The sequence below is a fragment of the Neovison vison genome, chromosome 5 (genome assembly GCF_020171115.1).
Source record: "Neovison vison isolate M4711 chromosome 5, ASM_NN_V1, whole genome shotgun sequence".
NCBI lineage: Eukaryota > Metazoa > Chordata > Mammalia > Carnivora > Mustelidae > Neogale > Neogale vison.
Window position 1 is genome coordinate 37,709,024 of NC_058095.1, and position 26,878 is coordinate 37,735,901.

The 26,878-nt window shown below is 38.4% G+C and overlaps 1 protein-coding gene and 1 non-coding gene across 9 annotated transcripts in view; one reads left to right on the plus strand and one right to left on the minus strand.

Annotated features, from left to right (window-relative positions):
• Window positions 1–219: 219 nt before the first annotated feature.
• Window positions 220–26,878, plus strand: part of TRIM37 (tripartite motif containing 37) — a 201,171-nt gene continuing 174,512 nt past the window's right edge. For 5 of the 8 annotated variants that reach the window (XM_044248559.1, XM_044248567.1, XM_044248563.1 and 2 more), the window contains exon 1: window positions 221–353. In XM_044248559.1, coding sequence (XP_044104494.1) covers window positions 321–353 — 33 coding nt within the window. In that variant the 5' untranslated portion in view covers window positions 221–320. Of the gene's footprint in view, window positions 354–26,878 lie in introns of all 8 variants that reach the window. The other 3 variants (XM_044248566.1, XM_044248570.1, XM_044248560.1) reach the window with 2 other exon arrangements.
• Window positions 2,388–2,535, minus strand: LOC122907983. Its single transcript, XR_006384814.1, has one exon. It is a non-coding gene; the product is annotated as a U4 spliceosomal RNA (small nuclear RNA).

A 26,878-nucleotide genomic window follows, 5' to 3' on the forward strand; every position in this document is an offset into this window, starting at 1 on the left:
TTCTTCCGATTATACCAATCGCAAGCTCCTCTCTGCGGAGTCTGAACTATGAAATTGAAAGTGGAGATGAGGATGCAGCCAATGGAAAAAAAAAAGTGCACAGCAGCCAATCCTCCTGCAGCGTTTTGTGTCTTTGCCCAACTGGAGAAAGTGTTTCATGTGGAGGGGCGTTACCCAGTCGCCAATGGGCGGGCGCCAGTGAAGCGGAGGAACCAATGAGTGTGAGACGTTGAGTGACAGCTGTCCAATAGAGACCCTCAGTGCTAGTACGGATTGCGGCTTAAGCACCGCGGCGGTCTGAGGAATGTCAACTATTCAACATGGAGGCGGAGGTCGATAAGCTGGAACTGATGGTGAGTGTGAAGTGAAGGAGATCTGCTGGGTAGTTTATTTCTCCCGGATGGTCTCCAAGGTGGGATGCAATTTTGAGTCGCCGAAAACAATGGGCGGCAGAAGCTGGACCATATTCGAGTTCCCTCCTCTTGTATCAAAGGGAGTCGCCGCCGCTTGGTCGCTTTTAACCGCCGCGGAGGAAGGGGTTACATCCGGGAAACTCGTGAGGGAAATGGCGGGAGATGCTGATGTAGCCGGGCCTTTGGAATTCCTTGTTCCTTGCCCTTACCTTTCCGCCCCCCAAGGAGCTGTGGCTCCTAAAGACAGCGTTCTATGTATTTCCCCCTCAAAGACGTGACTGGAATGATCCTTAAAAGCCCCTTGAAGGGGAGAGGTCGTTCACGCTGCAAGAAATGGGGATGGAGGGTGGGGTGGGGAATAAACCGAGGGGGGCGGAGAGAAATCCCATTAGGGCAGAGCGGTTCACGTTCTCCAAGGCGGGCTAAGAAAGTCTGAGAAGGGTTTTGACTTGCGTGCAGAACTTCCTGGCGGCCAAGGGAAGCCCCAAGACCAATTTCTGTTTGGCTGGGAGGTGGCAGTCCTTGAGTGGGGGGAGAGGTGTGAGCAATGGGGACCTGAACCTCGATCTCCTTTCTCGACGCACGGGAGGAATTGGGACCTAGAAGGCACTCTGCTCTGGAGTTGCCGAATTTCATTCATTTATGAAAGTAGGGGGCGGGGGCGAATAATTGGAAAGGACTCCCGCTACTGCTTGGCCTGCTCGGAGGCGCCAAACTAAAGGGATGCCCTAGTTTTCTTCTATGGATCTTCCCTGACTTGTCCTCTTTATTCCCTTCCTCCCATTCTTGGACTACCAGCTTGATCGCCCGCGCTTTTTTCTTCTTAGTTCCCCTTGTTCTATCTCCAGTCCTTTGCTCCCAGTATTACCGTGTGTGAATTGGGCGGGCTTTCTTTAAAATGTGGAATTTGGAGGACGCGCCCATCGTTTAATTCTTGTCGGTTTTTTGTTAAAGGAAAATAGCAAAATTAAGTAAAAAAGCCCAACTCTTTGTTTTCTGTCTCAATCCGCCGTCCTCCCCCTACAATACTCTGGCTTTACAACTTAGGTATCATTTGTTCCAGTGCTGCTTTCTCCAAGCTGAACCTTGGGTCACTTCAACATCAGCACTTGTAGTGATCCTGGAAGAAACTGAGTACCACACTCACCCCCCTTCCCACCTCCAGAAAATGTGAGAGTTTGATATGCTTTATTATTTTCTTCTGACTTATTAATGAATTAAAGTGCCTCTCAAATACAGATTTGACTAGAAGGCTTTCAGTTGATTCTGACAATTTTGAGTTTTAATTTTCTTTGTGGGAGTCTGTGGGGAATGGCGTGGGGCGGGATGGCAGTGAAGAAGGAAGAATTTTCTGTTGCTTTACAAACCTGTGAAATTGAACTTGTTTAAAGTTTTGTTATTTTTATCATTCATTAATCAAACAGAAGAATCCAAAACATGTCAAGTATCTTAGTTTATTCTGTTAACAGGCATAAATTAACACGGGTCTTGCCCTTTTCCCCATTCTGAATTCCTCTCTCTGAATGGATATTTCTGCCTTAAGTTTAAGATGCTAAATGGTACTAATTCTGCTTTTAACTGTTTTTCTCCCCCCTCAAGTTGGCTGTTTACTTTTGAGGTACCAATTAAGTAAGCCCCTTCTTGGACTTTGCATGAGAGTCAGAATTCTCACAGGATTTTCTTTTCTTTTTTTTTTTAAGGTTGAACACATTTTAATTTAAGAAGAAAATGATTAAGTGTACATCTTGAAAAAAGGTTTTAGAAAATAGTCAGATAGCCATACTCTTAAACTTTTAGGTGTTTGAATGATGGGGTAGTTTCAAAAAAATTCTTTGTAAGGGATGAAAAGAAAAAAGCAGGTTTTTAAAAATTACTTGCTAGTAACCTAGTGGTATGCACCCCCCTTCAAGTTATTAGTTGTTATTAGTTTGTTTCCATATTCATCAGGGTTTAAAAATGTATTTGAATGATTATAGTTTTGAAACAGAATTAACAAAGCTTTCTTTTGATTGAATAGTAAAAGATGGTGTATCTCATCTTCAGATTTGCCATGTGCTTTAATTAGCAATAATCGCGCCTCGGATAAACCTCATTGGCTACGATACTGCCACTGCGCAAAGCTTGCCATGTGCTTTAAAACGTTTTATTTATGAACTGGTTTAGTTTCTTAGATTGGAAAGAAATGATTTCCTATCCAATCCTCTGAGTTTTGGTTCTGCATTACTTTGAGTAAAGGATTTGTTGAGGAACTAATGTTGAAAATTTAATAAATGAAAGAGAATGCATACTATTTAACTTTGAAAAGAAAGTATTCTCACTTTTCAGAAAGCCTGGTCCTCTTATTTTAAAAATATTTATATTTTTCTTGTTTGAATTAACTTCCAATTCAGAAAATTAAATATCTGTCTCTGAAGTACTTGTCTTTAAAACCCGATCCTTGGCTGGCAGAGTTGAACTATTCTAATACCTGAGTTATGTGGCCTTAGGATTTGAGATCAAGTCACCCATGTTCCAGCTGTCCTGTATTTGGTTTATTTTTTAGGACGTTGAATCTAAATAGCTAACTAGACTATTTAAAGTTTCGTATAAATAATGGAAAGTATTTTTGCATCAGTCAACATTATTAATGGGGAAATAAGCTCATTGTAGAGTAATCTTTGTTCTCTAACTTTTTTCCTTTCACTTACTGGTTGAGTGGTATTTGTCCAGTGTTCTTTTGTGGTACCACTAGTGATTGTGCAAAAGTACAATGTGATATTATGATACTATTTCTATTTCTGGGTTTACATCAGACTTCTAAATGATTTCTTACCAGTTAAAAGGTTGGGATAATTATAATTAGCTTGAATCTAAGAAAACCTGATTTCTAAATCTCAGAACCTCCTCCTGTACCATTATTATTTCCTTCTTGATGTTTGTACGTTTGAAGAAAATGGAGATGATTTCCTCTTATGTTTAAGATCTTTAGGGGCTAACTGAAAATTTAAAATCCCCTTCCATAGTATTCCCTTAGGTAGGGTCTTGTTTAGGACTCCTTAATTCCTTGAGAACCTGTAAATTTTTGAGATAAAAAGCCGTAAGATAGTTAAGAGCTTTTTAGAGTTCAGTGTATTTATTTTATTTTATTTTTTTAAAGACTTTTTATTTGTTTATTTGACAGAGATCACAAGTAGGCAGAGAGGCAGGCGGAGAGGGAGAGAGAGAGGAGGAAGCAGCCTCCCTGCTGAGCAGAGAGCCCGATGCGGGGCTGGATCCCAGGACCCCGAGACCATGACCTGAGCCGAAGGCAGAGGCTTTAACCCACTGAGCCACCCAGGCACCCCTATTTATTTTATTTTATGTTTTAAAATATTTTATTTATTTATTTGACACAGAGAGAGCACAAGCAGGGGAAGAAACAGGCTCCCCATTGAGCAGGGAGCCTGATGTGGAATGTAGGGCTTAGTCCCAGGACTCTGGGATCCGGTTTAGTGTAGTTTAGATTTCAGAAAGATAGATTGGGTATTTAGAGATAGGAAACTTATTTTACTTTTCATTTGTTTTCTCTGATTTTCTTACTTAATTGATCATTTGCAATGGGGGAGCTAATCAACACATCTCAGCAAAACAAATATTTTTCACAATTTTGCCTCAATAGTAATTATAACTGGTTTTGTTAATACTAGTCTTAAGGTATTAACAAAACCCATATTAATAACTTCTGAAGCTTAGGATGTACTTACAGAAATCCTTTCTATATGTTTTTGTTAAGTATTAATCACAAGTTAGTCACTAGAAAACTATTATTTTAAGTTCAGTTCTTTCTTTTTAACATTGATATACATGTTCTTAGGTTTTGGATGTCTTCTGTCCAAAATGGCAGCCCTTCTTTAAATTCTTTTCACACTGACGCTTCAGCTGATGCAAGATGCTTTTGTTTTCCTTTACTATCAATATCTGCTAACGAATGCTCTGACTTTATTGCACTACTGTACTTTACAGCTAGCAGTGCAATAGTATTGTCAAAGCATCTGAAAGCAGAATGCACACCAGAATTTTGATTCTTGCCTTACATCTTTCTTCAGTATCTGTGAGTAATTTACCACAATCTTTGTTGCTGAAAGTGTATAATTTTATTACCCTAAGTATATGTTTCAGGAAGTCATAATTTGAAAAAAAGCTCACTATCGTATTTAATGCACTATGAAACACATTGAGGTAACGTTTTTTTATACCTGAAGTTGTTATGACTTGTTTAAATGAGTAGTTGGATTTTTCTTCTTTCTGTAACAGATTTGGATAGGTTCTGGCATGTTTGGGTTTTCATTGAGTTTTAAGGTGAATTAGTAAGTAATGAAAACAATCTCTGCTGTATATTTTATATGATAACTTGCCCCAAATTTTAATTGGTGTTAATTATGTGTGCTATGTAGTTTATGCTTGAATTTCAAACTTAAGAGTGCTTGTTTTAAAGTTCTTTTTTGTAGTAATGAAATAGAATAAAGTGCGAATCCATTACTTCTTTTGTAATCAGTTTTTAGATATAATTTGCGTACAAAAAATGTTCCAATTTTAGTTGATGAGTTGATGACAATTTGATGAGTTTTGAAAAGTGTGGACAATCATGTAACCACCCCCACAGACATGGTATAGAACATTTCCATCACCTAATGTTCCCTTATGCCCCTTTGCAGTCAGCCTCTTCCTCCCAAGCTCCCTGACAATGATTGATCTCTAGTTTTGCCATTTCTAGAAGTTCATATAAATGGAATCATTTATAGCTTGCAGTTTTTGTGCCTGACTTCTTACACTTGACAGAATGCTTTTGAGATTCATCTGTGTTGTTGTACTTAGTAGTAGTTGGACCATTTTTCTTGTTGAGTAGTATTTTATTGGTATAGATTATCACAAACTATTTATCCATTTACCAGATTATGAACTCTGGGTTGTTTCCAGGTTCTGCTTATTATGAATAAAGACATTATAAACATTGTAGTGTAAGTCTTTGTTTGGACATAATGTTTTTGTTTCTCTTGTTAACATGATAAAAATGTATGCTTCATCTCATAAATATTTACCACTGAAATATTTACCAAAGCTATGATTTAGGGTTCCAGTTTCTCCACATCCTTACCAACGTTTGATATCTTGGTATTGCCAGTCTTCTTTTTCTTTTTTTTTAAAGATTTATTTATTTTAGAGAGAGGGCGAGAGCACCTATAGCAGGGACAGAGGGAGAGAGAGAGAGAGAATCCCAAGCTGACTCCACGCCTGGCACAGAACCCAATGTGGGGCTCAATATCATGACCCATGAGATCATGACCTGAGCCAAAACCAAGAGTCATTCAACCATGTCAGTCTTCTTCATTTTAGCTATTCTAATAGTTGTATAATGGTATCTGCTTATACCTTGAATTTGCATTTCCTTAATGGCTAATGATATCGACCATCTTTTAACGTGCTTATATGCACTTGGAATATCTTCTTTAGTGAATATCTGTTGAAATCTTTTGCCTATTTTCAAATTGAGATATTTGTCTTTTTTTTTTTTCAAGATTTTATTTATTTAATTGAGAGAGAGTGCTCACCCATGAGCAGGGGAAAGTGGCAGAACCAGGCTCCCTGAAGAGCAGGGAGCCCCATGCGGGGCTTGATTCCAGGACTCTGGGATCATGACCTGAGCTGAAGGCAGCCGCTTCACCAACTGGGTCACCCAGGTGCTTTCTTTCTTTCCTCCTTTTTTTAAAAAAAATATTTCATTTATTTATTTGTCAGGGAGAGGGAGGGAGAGAGAGAGAGAGCACACAAGCAGGCAGAGAGGCTGGCAGAGGCAGAGAGAGAAGCAGGCTCCCTGCCGAGCAAGGAGCCCATGTGGGACTCCATCCCAGGACTCTGGGATCATGACCCGAGGCGAAGGCAGTGGCTTAACCCACTGAGCCACCCAGGCGTCCCACCCAGGTGCTTTCTGAGATGTTTGTCTTTTTAACTATTTTAAGAGTCCTTTAATTTTTTTCTGTTATTGCCCTCTCACATAAAAATTTTTAGAATTTTTTTTTTTTTTAATTTGACAGAGGGAATAGGCAGAGAGGCAGGCAGAGAGAGAGAGAGAGGAGGAAGCAGGCTCCCCGCCGAGCAGAGAGCAACGCGGGACTCAATCCCAGGATCCTGAGACCATGACCCGAGCCAAAGGCAGCGGCTCAACCCACTGAGCCACCCAGGCACCCCAAATTTTTGATGAAGTTCAATTTATGCATTTATTCTGCTATGGAGTACGCTTTTTGTGTGGGTTTTTTTTTTTTTTAAGATTTATTTATTTTTTTATTTGACAGACAGATAGAGAGTACAAGTAGGCGGAGAAGCAGGCTCCCCGCCAAGCAGGGAGCCCGATGGAAGGCTTGATCCGAGGACCCTGGGATCATGATCTTAGTGGAAGGCAACCACTCAACCGACTGAGCCACTGCTCAGTCGCCCTGCTTTTTGTTTACAATCTCAGAAATCTTTGCCTAACTCAAGGTCACAAATGTTTTTTTCTAGAAGACTAGAGTGTTAGTTTGTACATTTATTTTCTTTTTAAGGGTTTATTTATTTATTTTAGAGAGGAAGAGTGTGTATGAGTAGGGAGAGGCAAAAGCAGACTCCCTGCTGAGTGTGGAGCCTGACATGGAGCTTGGTCCCAGGACAAGGTCCTGACCTAAGCTGAAACCGAGAGTTGGGCTCCTACCTGACTGAGCCACCCAGGTGCCCCAGATTTTACATTTAGATTCCTGTCCATTTAGAGTTAATTTTTGTATGTGGTATAAAGTGAGAGTAAAAAGTCTTCATTTATTTATTTTTGCATATGGATAATCCTCTTTTCTGGTACCATTGGTTGAAAAGACTCTCATATCCCTATTGAATTTCCCTTAGCTCCTTTGTAACAAATCGGTTGAATGAGTATGTAGGGACTGGTTTATTTATTTATTTAAAGATTTTACTTATTTATTTATTTGAGAGAGAGAGTGAGGGAAAGAGAGAGAGAGATCTCACGTGTATGAGTGCAGGGAGGGACAGAGTGAGAGAGAGAGTGTGAAGGACACTGTGCACTGACACCCCTGAGATTATGACCTGAGTTGAAATTAAGAGTCGGTCACTGAACTGACTGAGCCACCCAGATACCTGGTTTATTTATTTTTGAACTCTGTTTTGTTCCATTATGACATATCATGCTGTCATGGTTACTGTACCTATATAATAGGTCTTCTGTTACTGTTGTTTCAGACGTAGATTTTAGTGATTCATCAGTTGCATATAAAACCCAGTGTCTATTACATGAAGTGCCCTCTGTAATGCCCATCACCCAGCTACCCTATCCTCCTACCCACCACCCCTCCAGCAGCCCTCATTTCCAAATAAGCTTTTTTTTTTTTTTTGGTCAGTTTCTTAAAAAAAAAAAAAAAAAAAAAGACTGCCTGGGAGTTTGGTTGGGATCATGTTAAATCTAGAAAAAAATTTAGGGAGACTTGATAGCTTGACAATAATGAGTTTTCTGATGCTTGAACATTATCTCTCTATTTATTAGGTCTTTAAAATTTTTTTTCAACAGTGTTTTGTAGTTTTCAGTGTATAGGTCTTGTTTATAAATTTTTCATAATCTGCTCAGTGTGATTTCTACTACTGCTCTATATCTTAAAATTAGAGCAAGAAGTGTTACAACATGTCTTCTAAAGAAATTTCAGGGGAAAAGTAAGCTATTTGTTAAGCAAATGTCCTCAAAAGCCAGGAGAATGGATACAGGGGGAAGAAAGGTATCTGAGATATTAGGCATGGACTCAAAGACATCATTTGGTAGGGAATGAAGAACATGACTGCTTATGAGAAAACTATTTTATTCCCACATTTGATATATTAAAATCTGAGTTACCTCTCTAGGCCCGAAGTGTGGCTGCTTTTCTCTTCTTCTGCTTTTAATTTCCTACCATTCTCAAGTAGGCAGTTCAAGCACTGGGTAGGATTCTGTGATTTTTAATCAGGTAGAACATTACATGGCGAGGAACTGAGGGAAGAAAACTGCTTAATTTGAGAATCTCATTTCTTTTCTCTAAAGAAGCGAATTGAGAGGCATCTTTCTGACTCAGTCAGCAGAGCATGAGACTGTTCGGGGTCTTGAGTTCAAGTAGGCATGGAGCCTACTTTAACTTTAAAAAAAAAAAAGTGAGTTGATAACAGTGTATTGCATTTCCTTTGAGATACATCATTGAATTTTCTTTCTATCCCAGAGCATGTACAACCATTAAGTTTTCTGGGTAAAAGATTATATACTAGTTAAATAAGAATAAAAACATGTACCAGATGGTGAGGAGAGGGAAGGTTTCTTCTGCCTTGAACTGTATTTTTTTTTTTAAATATTTATTTATTTGACAGAGAGAGATCACAAGTAGGCAGAGCAACAGGCAGAGGTGGGGGGAAAGCAGACTCCCTGCTGAGCAGAGAGCTCTATGTGGGGCTGATCCCAGAACCCTGAGATCATGACCTGAGCCGAAGGCAGAGGCTTAACCCACTGAGCCACCCAGGTGCCCCTTGAACTGTATTTTGATGTGAACACATCTTCAATTTCAGTAGTAGGTATGAAAGACCATATCTATGAATTTATTTAAAATGAAGTGGGAAATTTTCTTCTTCCTTGGAGGAAAGTAAAAGTTTTGAAACAAAGAAAAGATCTTAACCTTTGTTATCCAAATATAAAGTTTCAATATTGAGAATGTCTCTAATAAATAAAATTTATTCTTAATTAGGCTTTAAAAGGTTAAACTTCTGGGGCACCTGGTTACCTCAGTCAGTTGAGTGACTGCCTTCAGCTCAGGTCCATGATCCCAGGGTCCTGAGATCAAGCCCTGAGTCAGGCTCCCTTCTCAGTGGGGAGCTTGCATCTCCCTCTCCCTCTGCTTGCTGCTCTGCCTACTTATACTCTCTTTCTATCTGTCAAATAAATACAAAAAAATCTTTTTTAAAAAAAGTTATACTTCTAAATTATCTCAATATATAACATTTTAAAAGTTTGAATAAGTCAATCCTTGATTCTTTGATTCATTGTTTTTCTCATTTTATAAGTGAGGAAATAACTCAGTTTTTGGTAAGATTTCAATGTAGTGACAGTGATTTTAAAATATATTTAACTTTTTAGAACAATTTATTTGTGTTAGGAAATAGAGTTGTTTAACTTTTGTAAATGCTTTTTTCCCCACTCAATCTGCCTAATTATAAATGACAGTACTTCATACTTTCAGTAAATGTTACTAGGGCAGGCTAGTAAAAGAGGAATATAAATGAATGAATGATTGAATAAGGAGAGGACAGTATCTGCCTTTTCTGTACCCAGCCATATGCTTAGCATTTGGGTTTCAAAAGCAATCACACTTTTTTTTTTTTTAAAGATTTTTTAAAAATTTTATTTATTTATTTGAGAGAGAGAGACAGTGAGAGAGAGCATGAGCGAGGAGATGGTCAGAGACCGAAGCAGACTCCCCAATGGAGCTGGGAGCCCGACGCGGGACTCGATCCCGGGACTCCAGGATCACGCCCTGAGCCGAAGGCAGTCGTCCAACCAACTGAGCCACCCAGACTTTTTTTTTTTTTGAATGACAAAAAAGCAGACTATCTCTTGGTACTTACTGTACTTTCCATTTTCCCCCCTGCTCCATCTAGGAGTACAGGTGTTTATTTGGCAATCTTTTTTTACCTTGTCACTGACACTAAGGCAGAATCTGTATTTCCGTTAAGGTGATAGTTTTTAATTCCTTTTTTTCCCCCTTTATGCCATGGATCTTTAGAGGAGTTCCACCTCACCAGAAAAATGTACACAGATACATTAAGTTGGTAACTAGTAAGCAGGGATTTGTATACCTTTGCCCCCATGGGCTGATGGGCCCCTTATTAAGAATATCTGCTATTCAGGGGCACCTGAGTAGCACAGTTGGTTAAGTGTCCAACTCTTGGTTTCCTCTCAGGTCATGATCTTAGGGTTGTGAGATTGAGCCCTGCGTTGGGCTCTGTACTCTGCCTGGAGTCGGCTTAGGTTTCTCTCTTCCTCTCTTTCTTTCTCTAAAATAAATAAGTAAATCTCTTTTTTTAAAAAATAGATTTTATTTATTTATTTGACAGAGAGAGAGAGAGATCACAAGTAGGCAGAGAGGCAGGCAGAGAGAGAGAGGAAGGGAAGCGGGCTCCCTGATGAGCAGGGAGCCCGATGTGGGGCTCGATCTCAGGACCCTGGGATCATGACCTGAGCTGAAGGCAGAGGCTTTAACCCACTGAGCCACCCAGGCGCCCCTAAACAAGTAAATCTTAAAAAGAATAAAAGAATATCTGCTTTTCAGAAGTTAAAAGTATTTGAAATTGAGTGACTACACATCATTAATCTTATATCCTTTTCGGTATATATGTAAGTAAGAATTGCTGCCAAACATGTACTCTCTCAAGATTATACTAAGTTTTTGTTTCAAGTATGTCCACTATTTTGTGCTCTGTAATTTGGGAATGTACCTGTTTTGTCATGTTGATGACATTTGCTAACATTATAATTTTAAGATTTATCATGTGTGTTCTATATACACATTTTATACAATATTATAATCTATTCTCTCTATATATTATTCTCTCTATATTACACAAGATAATGTTTGAACTGTGTTGTTTGCCAGGCACTTTTAGAGATCAGTGATTTTAAAAAATAGCCTGGCATATTTGGGACAGTGAAATTCAGTGTGGCTGAGGTGTAAAATGTGAAGCATCTATGGTGAATATGTTAATGTCATCTTGTGTGAAGAATTATACTAAGAGTTAGAGTTAATTCTATAGGCATTGGGAAACCCCAATGACCTTTTTAAAATTTTTTTAAATATTTATTTTATTTTTAAGTTATCTCTGTACCCAGCATGGGGCTTGAACTACAACCCTGAGATCAAAAGACAGATGTCCCACTGATTGTGCCAGCCAGGTACCCTAACCGTAGTGATCTTGAAGAGTGACTTACACTTACAAAATTTGCTTTAAATAGTTATCATACATGTAATTTAATTAGAAGATGGATGAAAAAAGCCCCTTGCAATTCTATGAATATTATATCTATGTTGTATATTTTAGATTTTTTTGCAGGTATATATTTAACTTTTTTTTTTTTTTTAAGATTTATTTATTTGTTTTAGAGAAAGAGAAAGAGAGCATGATGGGGAGGGGTAGAGAGAGAGGGAGAGAGAGTCTCAAGTAGACTCTGTGCCATGCACAGAGCATGATGTGGGGCTCTATCCCATGGCACCAAAATCATAACTTCAGCCAAAACCAAGAGTGGGATGCTTAACTGATTGGACCACCGAGGTGCCCCTATTTTTTCTAAACCAAGTTTGTTCAGTATATTATGAAAATCTCTCCCTATAGTCCTTTATGTGTCCATAGCACAATTAACAAATAATCTAGGGTCCTGAAATCTTTTAAAAAGTTAGACTACATTCAACTGATGAAAGCAATCTTTTACAGGCAGGGGCTTGCTTATGTGTACTGTGCTAATAATTGTTTCATAAAAGCCTGCAGATTAGGAACTGATGAAGCTTCTGCTCACTTCTGCTTTGATGTTGCTATTTGCTGGAAATAACATGTGCAACCTGGTGCTTGTGCATATTAGTGCTTATCTGCTCAAGACATGCATTGACATGTGTTCTTTCTGGAAGAGACTAGATAATAGTTCAGCCCTTCAGTAGAAATACAAAAAAAAAATTGTGATTGTGTATACATTTGGGGTGGCCCTCAACTTTTGCGAACTTTCTTTTTTTTTTTTTTTCTTCATATTTCTTAAAACAGGCTTTAGAGGGTGGTTGGGTTCCCAGATTGTTCTCCAAAGGAATGAATGTTCTTTCATCTATTCCTTTTTGTCATTGAGCATTAGGCTGTATATTAAAAGCCAGGGGATATAAAAAGGAAGATAGGGCTCTTACAAGCAAAACATTTGAAATCAAGTGGTGACACTATCAAGCAGACAAATGATTCTAATAAGTGAAATGGTAAGCTAGAGCCCTGAACAAAATAAAATGAGGATAAAGATGTTTGTAAATCTGCATTGGAGGGAGGGGAATATAAAGAAAGGAATGGGTTCGTTAAGTGTTAGTTTCTTTGGTTGATAATATTGTGAACCTAGATCTGGATGTATTAAGTTTTCCCTTAAAATAATGTTTCTATGGAAAATGTATTTCTAAGCCTAGCTACTAAGTCTAGAATGTATCTCCACCAACTTCTCTCATCATAAATAAGATTGCCATATTTCTTCATTTTCTTGTGGTTTGATGCTGTTGAGGCAAACTCACTCACATAAGGATGTGTTTGCTTTTTTTAGAGCACTGGTTCTTTGGAAAGGGAGTGCTATTATGGCAGTAAGAATCTGTAGGTTGTTTTTATTTTTTTTTATTTATTTATTTTTTCCAATTTATTTATTTTCAGAAAAACAGTATTCATTATTTTTTCACCACACCCAGTGCTCCATGCAAGCTGTGCCCTCTATAATACCCACCACCTGGTACCCCAACCTCCCACCCCCCCCCGCCACTTCAAACCCCTCAGATTGTTTTTCAGAGTCCATAGTCTCTCATGGTTCATCTCCCCTTCCAATTTACCCAAAAGCACATACCCTCCCCAATGTCCATAACCCTACCTCCCTTCTCCCAACCCCCCTCCCCCCAGCAACCCACAGTTTGTTTCGTGAGATTAAGAGTCACTTATGGTTTGTCTCCCTCCCTATCCCGTCTTGTTTCATGGATTCTTCTCCTACCCACTTAAGCCCCCATGTTGCATTACCACTCCCTCATATCAGGGAGATCATATGATAGTTGTCTTTCTCCGCTTGACTTATTTCGCTAAGCATGATACGCTCTAGTTCCATCCATGTTGTCGCAAATGGCAAGATTTCGTTTCTTTTGATGGCTGCATAGTATTCCATTGTGTATATATACCACATCTTCTTGATCCATTCATCTGTTGATGGACATCTAGGTTCTTTCCATAGTTTGGCTATTGTGGACATTGCTGCTATAAACATTCGGGTGCACGTGCCCCTTTGGATCACTATGTTTGTATCTTTAGGGTAAATTCCCAGTAGTGCGATTGCTGGGTCATAGGGCAGTTCTATTTTCAACATTTTGAGGAACCTCCATGCTGTTTTCCAGAGTGGTTGCACCAGCTTGCATTCCCACCAACAGTGTAGGAGGGTTCCCCTTTCTCCGCATCCTCGCCAGCATCTGTCATTTCCTGACTTGTTGATTTTAGCCATTCTGACTGGTGTGAGGTGATATCTCATTGTGGTTTTGATTTGTATTTCCCTGATGGCGAGTGATATGGAGCACTTTTTCATGTGTCTGTTGGCCATCTGGATGTCTTCTTTGCAGAAACGTCTGTTCATGTCCTCTGCCCATTTCTTGATTGTATTATTTGTTCTTTGGGTGTAGGTTGTTTTTAAAAGGAAGTATTTTTAAGTTGGTCTGTAGTTCTTTTCTCCTTGCTCCTTTTCTCCTCAAATAGTTGAGTGGTATAAAGCGTTAAGCTGATTATAATAAAAACTAGTATAATAGACAGATTATTATATGTTTATGCAATATGTAGCATACTCTAAAAGTCAAAATTATTTCCTAAACTATTTCTTTTCCTGTTTATGTAGTATCTTCCTTACACTCCCAGTCTGTTTCCAAGGATGTCCAGTTGGCAGAATGTAATTTGGCTGTTTGGGGGGCTTTAATGTTGATCTCAATGGACTTTTCCTAGCTAAATTGCATATTTTATTTATCACTTATAAGATGGGTATAAAAGTTTCCATTTATTCTTTTTACTGAGTTAGAAGAAAACTGGCTTCTGAAATATGAATGTCTTCGGTTTTGAAAAAATTCAGTAGTTTTGGAGTGCCTGGGTGGCTCAGTTGGTTAAGTGTCTGACTCTTGATGGCTCAGGTCATGACAGTGTCATGAGATCAAGTGCCCTGTTGGGCTCAGCACTGAGCATGGAGCCTGCTTAAGATTCTCTCTCTTGCTCTCCGTCTGTCCCCCCAACTCTAAAAAAAATTCACTAGTTTTATTTTAAATATTCTAATGCTCCTAAAAATAAGATAGGTAGCTAAAGTTAATTAAAGAGCAACCTTACGGGCGCCTGGGTGGCTCAGTGGGTTAAGCCGCTGCCTTCGGCTCAGGTCATGATCTCAGGTTCCTGGGATCGAGCCCCGCATCGGGCTCTCTGCTCAGCAGGGAGCCTGCTTCCTCCTCTCTCTCTCTGCCTGCCTCTCTGCCTACTTGTAATCTCTCTCTGTCAAATAAATGAATAAAATCTTTAAAAAAAAAAAAAAAAAAAAAGAGCAACCTCACTGTTAACTAGGCTTTAAGAGGCAAATTTCTAACTGAGGAGGGCTGTGAATGAAATTTTGCCTTTTTTTTTTTTTTAAAGATTTTATTTATTTATTTGACAGACAGAGATCACAAGTAAGCAGAGAGGCAGGCAGAGAGAGAGAGTGGAGGAAGCAGGCTCCCTGCCGAGCAGAGAGCCCAATACGGGGCTCGATCCCAGGACCCTAGGATCATGACCTGAGCCGAAGGCAGAGGCTTTAACCCACTGAGCCACTCAGGTGCCCCTGTGAATGAAATTTTTCAACATCGATTTGTGTACTTAATCAGATGCTAATGAATTATGGAGACTATAGTACTTGGTCAGCAAATTTTGTACCATGTGACTAAAAAATTTTCTTTTTATGACCAGATCCTAGAACCCTATCGATATTGTCTCTGCTGTGTAAATAGCTCTGAGTAGTGCAATATTGCTTATAGGGTTTTGGTGTTTGGGAAAAACAATGGGCAGGTTGCAGAAACTATATAGCTGAAACTGAATCAACAGTCATCTTTGTTTAGGGAGAAAACAAATAGTAGAAGCTAATTCTTAATATAAACATTAAAATCCAAAACTTAAATGTCATTTTAATATCTTAGGAGAAGGAAATTTATCTTTTCTAAATTTTAACATTTTGATAAATTAAACTGGGTTTTATATGTGGTATTATGAAATACTAGAATATTAGTGTTGAAAGGGACCTTAGATTTCCAACTCTCTTGTTTAGTAGAAGAGACCCAGAGAGATGGAAGACTTACCTAAGGCCACATAACTGGTTAGTGATACCAGGGCTAGAACTTCTACCAAGTAGCTCAATCCTTTTACTTTTTTTTTTTTTTTTCCTGAATCATACTACCAGGTTGTGTTCAGAGGGAATTTTTTAATGGACTAACCAGTGATATTAGATTTGAAACTTAAAAAACACACACACAAAAAAAACTTTAGCTGAAGTCTTTACATTCCCTGCCCCTATCTATGTGACTTTTATTGGCTCTAATGTCCTATGTAACATGTATATAGACTTTCATCAAACTGCATAAAAAGCATAGTAATGAAAATGGAACTAAAGGGGTGTCTGGGTGGCCCAGTTGTTAAGCCTCTGGCTTCTGCTCAGGTCCTGATTGCAGAGTGCTGGGATTGAGTCCTGAATCGCGGGCTTCCTGCTTGGAGAAGCCTGATTCTCCCTCTCCCACTCCTCCTGCTTGTGTTACCTCTCACTGTCTTTGTTAAATAAATAAATGAAAGAAAATAGAACTAGAGGCAAATCACTTGGACTATTTCGTCATTTATAAAATGAAGGGACTCAGAAAATCTTGATTGTTTTTCTATTTTTCAACATTGCATTTTTTGGGTCCCTGCTTATTTCCAAGCCCACCGACTTCACTGATAAGTAAATACTTCCCCTGTGTATTATCATGAAATGTTCTGTTCAGTTCTTCACAGAGAGTTACATTCTAATCTCAAGCTGTTTTTCCCATCTTTGTTTTTTTTAATTTGTATTTGTGATAAAATATATATAAGAAAATTTACCATTTTAAGTTTATAGTTTAGTGGTATTAAGTATATTCACATTCTTGTACAACCACAACTACTACCCATTTCAAGAACTTCTTTATCTTTACATACTCAATCTCTGGGCCCATTAAATGATAATTCCCCATTTCCTTCTCCCCCTGTTTTTGAAAGTCTGTTTAAAATTTGTTTTATCTTGGGCGCCTGGGTGGCTCAGTGGGTTAAGCCGCTGCCTTCGGCTCAGGTCATGATCTCAGGGTCCTGGGATCGAGTCCCGCATCGGGCTCTCTGCTCAGCAGGGAGCCTGCTTCCCTCTCTCTCTCTCTGCCTGCCTCTCTGCCTACTTGTGATTTCTCTCTGTCAAATAAATAAATAAAATTTTAAAAAAAATTATAAAATTTGTTTTATCTTCTGAAATATTTTTCCAATAGAAATGTGGGCCCATTACTTAAGGGGGGATGGAATTTAAAAAAGTCTTTTGAAAACAGAAGTGTACATATAAATGCAGTTAGGGGGAGGAGGAGGTAGGAAATCCTGAATTTAGCATTTTCCAATTTCCTTGGTGTAAATATTTCCACCTTGGCCGTTTGCAAGCTTCTAGCATGATTGAAAGTGAAGTTGGGAAGACATGCACAGTAGCACTTGATATTCATTATGTACATGTGGTGGATCTCAAGAGCATATATAATAGTAAAATCATTAGAAAGTTTAATTTTTGAGTATTTGTTTTTAATAATTTGTTTACTGGTAAATTTATGTAATTTTTAGTTGTGCCTGTGTTTAACAATTGGTTTATAAACATTTTAAAATTTAGGTGATTCTATCATATCATTGATTGGAAGCACACTCTTTGGTATCTTGCTAAAATAGAAGTTACTTAAAAGCAGGAACCACTTATTATTGATACTCTTTGATGATTTTTTTTTTATTAAAGATTTTATTTATTTATTTGACAGAGAGATCACAAGTAGATGGAGAGGCAGGCAGAAAGAGAGAGAGAGAGGGAAGCAGGCCCCCCGCTGAGCAGAGAGCCCGATACAGGACTTGATCCCAGAACCCCGAGATCATGACCCGAGCCGAAGGCAGCGGCTCAACCCACTGAGCCACCCAGGCGCCCCCTGTTTGATGATTTTAATACATTGTGGACCACCAGGTATTATAGGAAGCCATAGCTAAAACAGCTATCTTGAAAAGAAGATATTGTTAAATGGTCTTTAGGATTATGGTAGTTAAACTTTAAGCAGAGTTAAATTATCAAGTTAAAAAACACACATGGGGGCTGCCTGGGTGTCTCATTTGGTTGGGTGTCTGCCTTCTGTTCAGATCCTGGGATTGCGCCCCTCCTTGGGCTCCCTGCTCATCAGGGAATCTGTGTCTTCCTCTTTGTCCCTGCTTGCTCTCTCTCTCTCTCTCTATCAGATAAATAAATAAATAATTAATATCTTTCAAAACACACACACACACAAGTTTAAGAATTTCTGTTTCATAAACAAGTTAAGAGCGCCTAGAGCAGAGATTTTTTTTAAAATTTCAGCATAGGTAATATACAGGTTTATATTACTTTCAGGTGTAAAATACAGTGATTCAGCAGTTCTGTGTATTACTCAATGATTATCAGGATGAAAGTGTATGCTTGATACCCTTCACCTGTTTCACCCATACCCCCCTTCCCGTAACAGTGTATTTGCTCACTAATTGAGTATGTTTCTCTCTCTCTCTTTCTTCCCTTTGTTCGTTTGTTTTGTTTCTTAAATTCCACATATGAGTGAAGTTATATGGTATTTTTCTTTCTCTGATTGACTTATTTCACCAAGTATTATACTCTTTAGCTCTGTCCATGTTGTGGGAAATGCCAAGATTTCATTCTTTTTTCATGACTAACCAAATAATGTTCCATTCTATCTATCTATTACATACTCTTTTTTTTTTTTTAAGATTTTATTTATTTATTTGAGAAAGAAAGCAAGCACAAGCAGGGAAGAGGGGCAGAGGGAGAGGGAAAAGCAGATTCCCTGCTGAGCAGGGAGCCTGATTTGGGTCTCAATCCCAGAACCCTGAGATCATGACCTGAGCTTAATGTAGATGCTTAACTGACTGAGCCACCCAGGTACCCCATATATCACATATTCTTTATCAGTTCATTTATCGGTGGATGCTTGGACTGTTTCCATAGTTTGGCTATTGTAAATAATGCTGCAGTAAACATAGGGATGTGTGTATTCTCTTGAATTAGTGTTTTTGTATTCTTTGGATAAACAGTCAATGGTGCAATTACTGGATTGTGAGGTAGTTCTATTTTTAACTTTTTGAGGACCTCCATAGCGTCTAACACAGCAGCTACACCAGTTTGCATTCCCACCAACACAAGGGTTCCTTTTTCTCTGTATCTTCACCAGCACTTGTTTCTTGAATTTTTTGTTTTAGCCATTCTGACAAGTATAGAGTGATGTCTCATTGTGGTTTTGATTTGCATTTCTCTGATGATGAGTGATGTTGAGCATATTTTCATGTATCCGTTTGCTATCTGTATGTCTTCCTTGGAGAAATGTCTGTTCATGTCATCTGCCCATTTTTTTTTTAAGATTTTATTTGAGAGAGAGAGAGAGAGAGCAAGCATGAGTGGAGGTCGGGGGGAGCGGAGGGAGAAGGAGAAGAGATTCCTATTTTTAGTATATGTGCTGCCGAAGCGAGAACAAGGAGAAGCAGATTCCTTGATGATCAGGGAACCTGACTTGGGGCTTGATCCCAGGTCCCTGGGACAATGACTGGAGCCAAAAGCTGACCCTTAACTCACTGAGCTACCCAGACAGATGCCCTTCTTTTGCCCATTTTTTTGAAGTTTTTTTTTTTTTTTTTAAGATTTATTTATTTTAGGGTGGGAGGGCCAGAGGGATAGGTAGAGAGAGCTCACCAGACTCCTGGCTGAGTGTGGAGCCCGAGGTGGATGGCACTTGATCCCATGAGCCTGGGATCATGACCTGAGCTGAAGGCAGAGGCTTTAACCCACTGAGCCACCCAGGCGCCCCTTTTTAAAATTTTTTAATTAAAAATTTTTTTAAAAAAAATATTTATTTTTAAGCAGGCAGAGAGCCAGGCAGAGAGAGAGAGAAAGGGAAGCAGGCTCCCTGCTGAGCAGAGAGCCCGATTCAGGGCTGGATCCCAGGACCCTGGGACCATGACCTGAGCCAAAGGCAGAGGCTTTAACACACTGGCCACCCAGGCGCCCCTAAAAATTTTTTTTAAGTAGGCTCCATACCCAATTTGGGATTTAATTTAGGACCCTTGAGATCAAGAGTTGTGTGCCCTACTGACTGAGCCAGCCAGGTGCCCCAGGAATTTTCTTTTATATATATACATGTACGTATATGGTAATTATTAAAAAAATTTTTTTTTAAAAGATTTTATTTATTTGAGAGAGAGAGCGATCACGAGCAGGGGCTAAAGGTAGAGGGAGAAGCAGACTCCCCACTGAGCAGGGAGCCCAATGTGGGACTCCATCCCAGGACCCTGGGATCATGACCTGAGCTGAAGGCAGACGCTTAACCAACTGAGCCACCCAGGTGCCCCTTAATTTTTTTTAAAGATTTTATTTATCTGAGAGAGGGAGAGAATGAGTGAGTGAGAGAGACAGAGTGCACATGAGCCGGGGCAAAGGGGAACGGAGAAGCAAACTCCCCTGCCAAACAGGGAGCCCGAGATGGGGCTTGATCCCAGGACCCCAGGATCATGACCTGAGTGGAAATCAGACAGTTACATAACTGAGCCACTCAGGCACCCCTATATGTAGTTATTATTAGTCTGCTTAATGAAATCTAATTATTGGATAGTTTAATCATAGTATCTAATCTAACAATTATATAAGCAAATGAAAAGCCTTCATTTTTGAAAAACATTTTTTAAAAAAGATTTTATTTATTTTATTTTGGGTAGGGGCAGAGGAAGAGGGAGAGAATTTATGCTGACTTTGGAGTCCCACTCAGGACTGGATTCCATGACACTCAGTTCATGACCTGGGCTGAAACCAAGAGTTGAACACTCAACTGACTCAGCCACCCACGTGCCCTTTTCTGAAAGACATTTTAAGTACCATTTGTTTTGTTTTGAGGTGCTGTTTTAAATTAAGAACTAATATATTTTTCTGGTTTATGGCAACTCTGCTGTTAGAGATGCAAATCAGCTACAGATTCTTAGAAACAAATTTAAAATAATAACTGTCTCTTTTTCTATTCCAAAAGTTTTTGGTTATAAAGATAGAATTTTGGTAATCATAAAGTATTCTATTCTCTGGGGTTTACTGCACATCAAGGTCCCAGGCTGGGACCCAGGTTCAGTAAACTGGGATAATTTAGATTGCTACTCTTATACTGTATGTAGCTTTCCTTGTATAATTCCTGTCTCTTTAAGGTCTGTAATTTTGGTCTATGTGACAAATACTTGTAGGTCACTGTTTAATGGAGTTGCAGATAATGGTAAAATTGCAGGTATCCCTGAAAACAAATTTGTTTTGTGTTTTAGCTTGGACATTTCGTACCAAAGGTAGAAAAACGCTGCCTCAGTGATGAGTGTGTCAACCCTGGGGATTTTGGAAACCATTGTTAGTTCTTGTATTAATATGTGACAGTAGTTGCTTGGTGTCTTAATTTTGGTTCTAAATCTAAGAGAGATGCATAGAGAAACATTTTCAACATTTAAATGCATTTTCAAAATGTTAACTAGTTTTTAAATTTTTAGTAGAGCACAGGTATTATAGATGATGGAGGTTTTATGTACTTTTCTATTTCCATATTTATAAAATTAGTGTATTTCTCATTATTGAAATACTAAAAAAAAAAGAGGAAAAAGAAGAATAGTTAACAGTATCATGTTTATTAATATGTCTTTTGGTTCACAAAAAAATTATTTGTGCTGATCTTTAGTTCCAGAAAGCTGACTCTGATCTGGATTACATTCAATACAGGCTGGAGTATGAAATCAAGACTAATCATCCTGTTACAGCAGGCAAGGTAATCTGCAAAAGAAATCTATTTTTAACAGATAATTTTATTAAAAGATTTTCTGATAGCATTTTTAATAGTAGTATATTATAAGTTAAATTATTAAGTACTAAAGGGACGCCTGGGTGGCTCAGTTGGTTAAACAGCTGCCTTCGGCTCGGGTCATGATCCCAGTGTCCTGGGATCGAGTCCCACATCAGGCTCCTTGCTCAGCAGGGAGCCTGCTTCTCCCTCTGCCTCTAACAGCCTGTGCTCGCTTTCTCGCTCTCCCTCTCTCGCTGACAAATAAATAAATAAATAAATAAAATCTTTTTTTAAAAAAAATTATTAAGTACTAAATGTACAGAATCTTAAAATATTTTCATGTTTAGAAGGTTGGTCACAGTATACTCAAGAGATTATACCTGTAGTCAAGGAAATGTGTGGCTACTCTTTTTTTTAATGCTTAATCAAGAATTATTGAATTCAGAGGTATAAACCACTATGGAAGCCTCTGAAATCTGAGAGAGAATATAGATACCTGTAGAGAGGTTGTTAAATAAGAAGGGAGAAACTATGATAGTTATGATATTTTCTGAGGAAGACAATGATATACTATAAATTTGTTACATGAACTGTGATTTTTGCATAAAATTATATACTTAGTTATTCTAACTTTAGATTGATTGAAATATTAACTCCATTTATGTTCCATAAAATTATAACTACATGTACACATGCCCATGGAGATAAAAGCAATTTTTTTAAAGATATTTTTATTTATTTGAGAGAGAGAACTTGGGGGAAGGGCAGAGAGAGAGAGAGGGAGAGGACAGAGAACCTTAAGCAGAATCTCTGCTTAGCATGGAGCCCAACACGGGGCTTGATCCCATCACCCCAAGATCATGACTTGTGCCAAAATCAAGAGTTGGACGTTTAATTGACTGAGCCACTCAGGCACTGAGTTTGTTTAAAGCAAACAGTTTATAAGCATTGTCATTAATAGTAATTGACTACTTACAGCATTAATGTTAATCTTTGACAGCAGATAAATATCATATAGTTTTAAGAAAATTTTTATGTACTTAAGAATTATTTTGGATTTGGTAGAAGTACAAATTAAAATAATGTGTCGTTCCCCCCCCCCCACACACCCCTGTAACGACATTGTCTTTTTTTTTTTTTTTTAAATTAACATATAATGTGTTATTAGTCCCAGGGGTACAGGTCTGTGAATCGTCAGGCTTACACACTTCACAGCACTCACCTTAGCACATATCCTCCCCAATGTCCATAACCCAAGCCACCCTCTCCATACCCCCTTCTTCCCTGGCAATTCTCAGTGTGTTTTGTGAGATTAAGAGTCTCTCAATCCCATTTTGTTTCATTTTTTCCTTCCCTACCTCCCAAACCCCCCACGTTGCTGGGGAGATCATATTAGGGAGATCATATGATAATTGTCTTTCCCTGATTGACTTATTTCGCTCAGCGAAATAACACCCTCTAGGTCCATCCACATCTGGGTCCATCCACGTCGTTGCAAATGGCAAGATTTCATTTCTTTTGAATGACATTGTCTTTTAATTGAAGTATAGTTGATACACAATGTTACCGTAGTTTCAGGTATACAATATAATGATTGGACAACTCTATACATTATGCTATTTTCACCGTAACTGTAGCTTTACCATATCTCACCATACAACACTATAACAATACCATGGCAATACCATTGACTATATTTGCTATGCTGTACATTTCATCCCATGATTTTTTCATTCTGTAACTAGAAGCCTGTACCATGTACTCCCATTGTCCATTTTGCTTATCCCCTCATCCCCCTCTCCTGGGCAGCTACCAGTTTGTTCTCATTCTGTTTCTGCTTTGTTTGTTCATTGGGGTTTTTTGTTTATTTGTTTGTTTTTTAGATTCTACATATAAGCAAAATCATATGGTATTTATTTTTCTATGTCTGACTTATTTCATTTAGCACAATACCCTCCAGGTCCAGCCATGTTGTTCCAAATGACAAGATCTCATTCTTTTTTATGGTTGACTAATATTACATTGTACATATATACCACATTTTCTTTATCTATTCATCTATCAGTGGGCACTTAGGTTGCTTCTACATCTTGATTGTTGTAAGTAATGCTATAATAAACATAGGTGTGCATACATCTTTTCACAAAGAGTGTTTTTGTTTTCTTGTGTGTCTGTTTATTTTCTTTGGGTAAATACCCAGTAGTAGTGGAATTACCGGATCATATGGTATTTCTATTTTCAATTTTTTGAGGAACCTCCATGCTGTTTTCCACAGTGGTTGCACCAATTTGCATTTCTACCAGCAGTGCATGAAGGTTCCTTTTTCTCTACTTCCACATAAACACTTGTTATTTCTTGTCTTTCTTTTCTTTTTAAGGTTTTATTTATTTATTGAGAGAGAGTGAGCACAAGTGGGGTTGGAAGCAGAGGGAGAGGGAGAAGCAGACTCTCCTGCTAATCAGGGAACCTGGCCTGAGGCTTGATTCCAGGACTTTGGGATCATGACCTGAGTTGAAGCCAGATGCTTAACCAACTGAGGCCACCCGGGTGCCCCTCTCGTCCTTTTGATTCTAGCCAATTTGACAGATAAAAGGTGTTGTCTTGCTGCAGTTTTGATTTGCATGTCTCTGATGATTAGTGATACTGAGCATCTTTTCATGTGTCTGTTGGCTGTTTGTGTGTCAGTCTCACAACCCATGAGATCATGACCTGAGCTGAAATCATGAGTAGGATGCTTAACCCACTGAGCCACCCAGGTGCCCCTGGAATTGTTTTCTTACTTCTCTTTCTGCTATTTCATTATTAGTATAAAGAAATGCAATAGATTTCTCTTTATTAATTTTGTGTCCTTTAACTTTGTTGAATTAACTTATTCCAGTAGTTTCTTGGAATGTGTAGTATGTCATTTGCAAATAATGGCAGTTTTACTTCTTGCAGTTTGGATGCCTTTTATTTCTGTTTGTTGTCTGATTGCTGTGGTTAGGACTTCCAGTACTATGTTGAATAAAAGTGGCAAGATTGGATGAACATCCTTGTCTTGTTTCTGAGCTTAGAGGAAAAGCTCTCAGTTTTTAGTTCTTAGATGTTAGCTGTCGGTTTGTCATATATGGTCTTTATTATATTGAGCTATGTTCTCTTTAAACTCTTGAAACTAAAAACTGTTGAGAGTTTTTATCATGAATGGATGGTGAATTTTGTAATATGCTTTTTCTGTAACATTGAGATAGGATTTTTTTCCTTTCCCTATTTAGTTAATTTGATACATGACATTGATTCATTTGCAATTATTGAACCATCCTTGCATCCTTGGAATAAATACTATTTGATTGGTGAATAATCCTTTTAATATAGTTTTGAATGTGGTTTTTGATACATTGTTGAGGATTTTTCCATCTATGTTCGTCAGGAATATTGCCTTGTAGTGGTTTTTGTTTTTGTTTTTGTTTTTTTGGTAGTGTTTTCATTTGGTTTTGATATCAAGGTAGATTTTGCCTTATAGAATATATTTAGAAGTTTTCCTTCTTCTTCTGTTTTTTTTGGAATAGTTTGAGGAGAATAGGTATTAACTCTTTAAATATTTGGTAGCACTCACCTGTGAATCCATCTGGTCCTGGACTTGTTTGGTGGGAGTTTTAAATTTATTTTTAAGATTTATTTATTTAATAGAGAAAGAAAATTCTCATTTTCTCCCTCAGGAGAGGGAGAGAGTCTTTTTTTTTTTTTTCTTTAATTTTATTTATTTGAGAGAGAGAGAGAGAGAGAACGAGTGCAGGGGGAGGGACAGAGGGAGAGAAAGAATCTCAAGCAGACTCCTCACTGCTGAGTACGGAGTCTGACATGCAGCTGGATCCCATGACCCCAGTACCATGACCTGAGCTGAAATTGAGTTGGATTCTCAACCGAATGAGCCATCCAGCTGCTCCACGGATGAGAGAGTCTTAAGCAGATTCCATGCTGAGCATGGAGCTTGACACAGGGCTCCATGTAATGACCCTGAGATCGTGACCTAAGCTGAAACCAAGAGTTGGACACCTAATCAACTACACCAACCCAGGCGCCCCAGTGAGAATTTTTTGATTACGATTCAATTTCATTGCTAGTAGTCAGTCTGTTCAACTTTTCTATTTCTTCTTTTTTTTTTTTTTTTAAAGATTTTATTTATTTATTTGAGAGAGAGAGACAGTGAGAGAGAGCACGAGCGAGGAGAAGGTCAGAGAGCGAAGCAGACTCCCCATGGAGCCGGGAGCCTGATGCGGGGACTCGATCCAGGGACTCCAGGATCACGCCCTGAGCCGAAGGCAGTCGTCCAACCAACTGAGCCACCCAGCTTGATTCAGTTTTGGAAGAGTAGAAAATCCTAGAAATTTATCCATTTCTTCTGGGTTGTCCAGTTTTTTAGTATATAATTTTTCATAGTAGTCTTAAAATAACATTTTACATAAAATTGGGAAATCATTGTGAATGTTCAGATTTTACTGTTAGATTCTAATCCTAGAGTTCTGTGGGAGTATAGTTTGAACTGTTTTAGCTCCTTAAGTGTGTTGACTTTTTCTTTGTCTTTTCCTCTTTTTTTCTTTGACTGTTTGGTCCAGTGATACTGCCTAATGACTGTCCACAGGACTCATCTGAGTCAATATTTTTCAGGTACTAAGTAGAAAACATTTCATATGGTGCTTCCACTTTTCCTTCACCTTCTATCCCTCATCTTTGTTCTACTTTCAGTTATTCTTCTCTTATACAAGTTTCCTTAAAAAAAAACCTGCTTTATTGAGCTATAATTTACATACCATGAAATTCATCCTTTAAAAATGTATAGTTCTATGGTTTTTAGATTCACAGAGTTGTGCAGCCTTGACCACCATCTACTTTCTGTCTGTACAGTCTCTATAGATTTGCTCTCTGAACATGCCATATAAATGGAATCACAATATGTAGCCCTTGAAAAAAAAAAAGATTTTATTTATTTATTTGTTAGTTAGAGCAAGTGAGTGAGTGAGCACACAAGCAGGGAGAGCAGCAGGCAGAGGGAGAAGTAGACTCCTGGCCGAGCAAGGAGCCCGATGCAGGACTTGATCCCAGGGCTTTGGGATCATGACCTGAGCTGAAGGCATGTTTAACCAATTGAGCCATCTAGGCATCCCTATTTCCTATATGTGGCTTTTTATGTCTTGCTTTTTTCACTAGAATGTTTTAAAGGTTCATCCATGTTCTAGCATGAATCAGTACTTCATTCCTTTTTTTTTTTGGTAAGTAGACTCATGCCCAGGGTGGAGCCCACTGTGGGACCTGAATTCAAGACCCTAAGTCAGGACCTGAGCTGAAATCAAGAGTCAAGACACTTAATGGACTGAGCCACCCCACTTCATTCCTTTTTATAGCTGAATAATATTGTATGGCTATGCCATATTTTCTTATTCATCAGTTAATAGTTTGGTTGTTTCTCCTTTTGGCTATTTTGATAATGCTACTATAAACATTCATGTACAAGTTTTTGTGTAGACATTTCCTTTCATTTCTTGGTTTTATACCCAAGAGTAGAATTGCTGGCCATATAGTAACTCTGTGCTTAATATT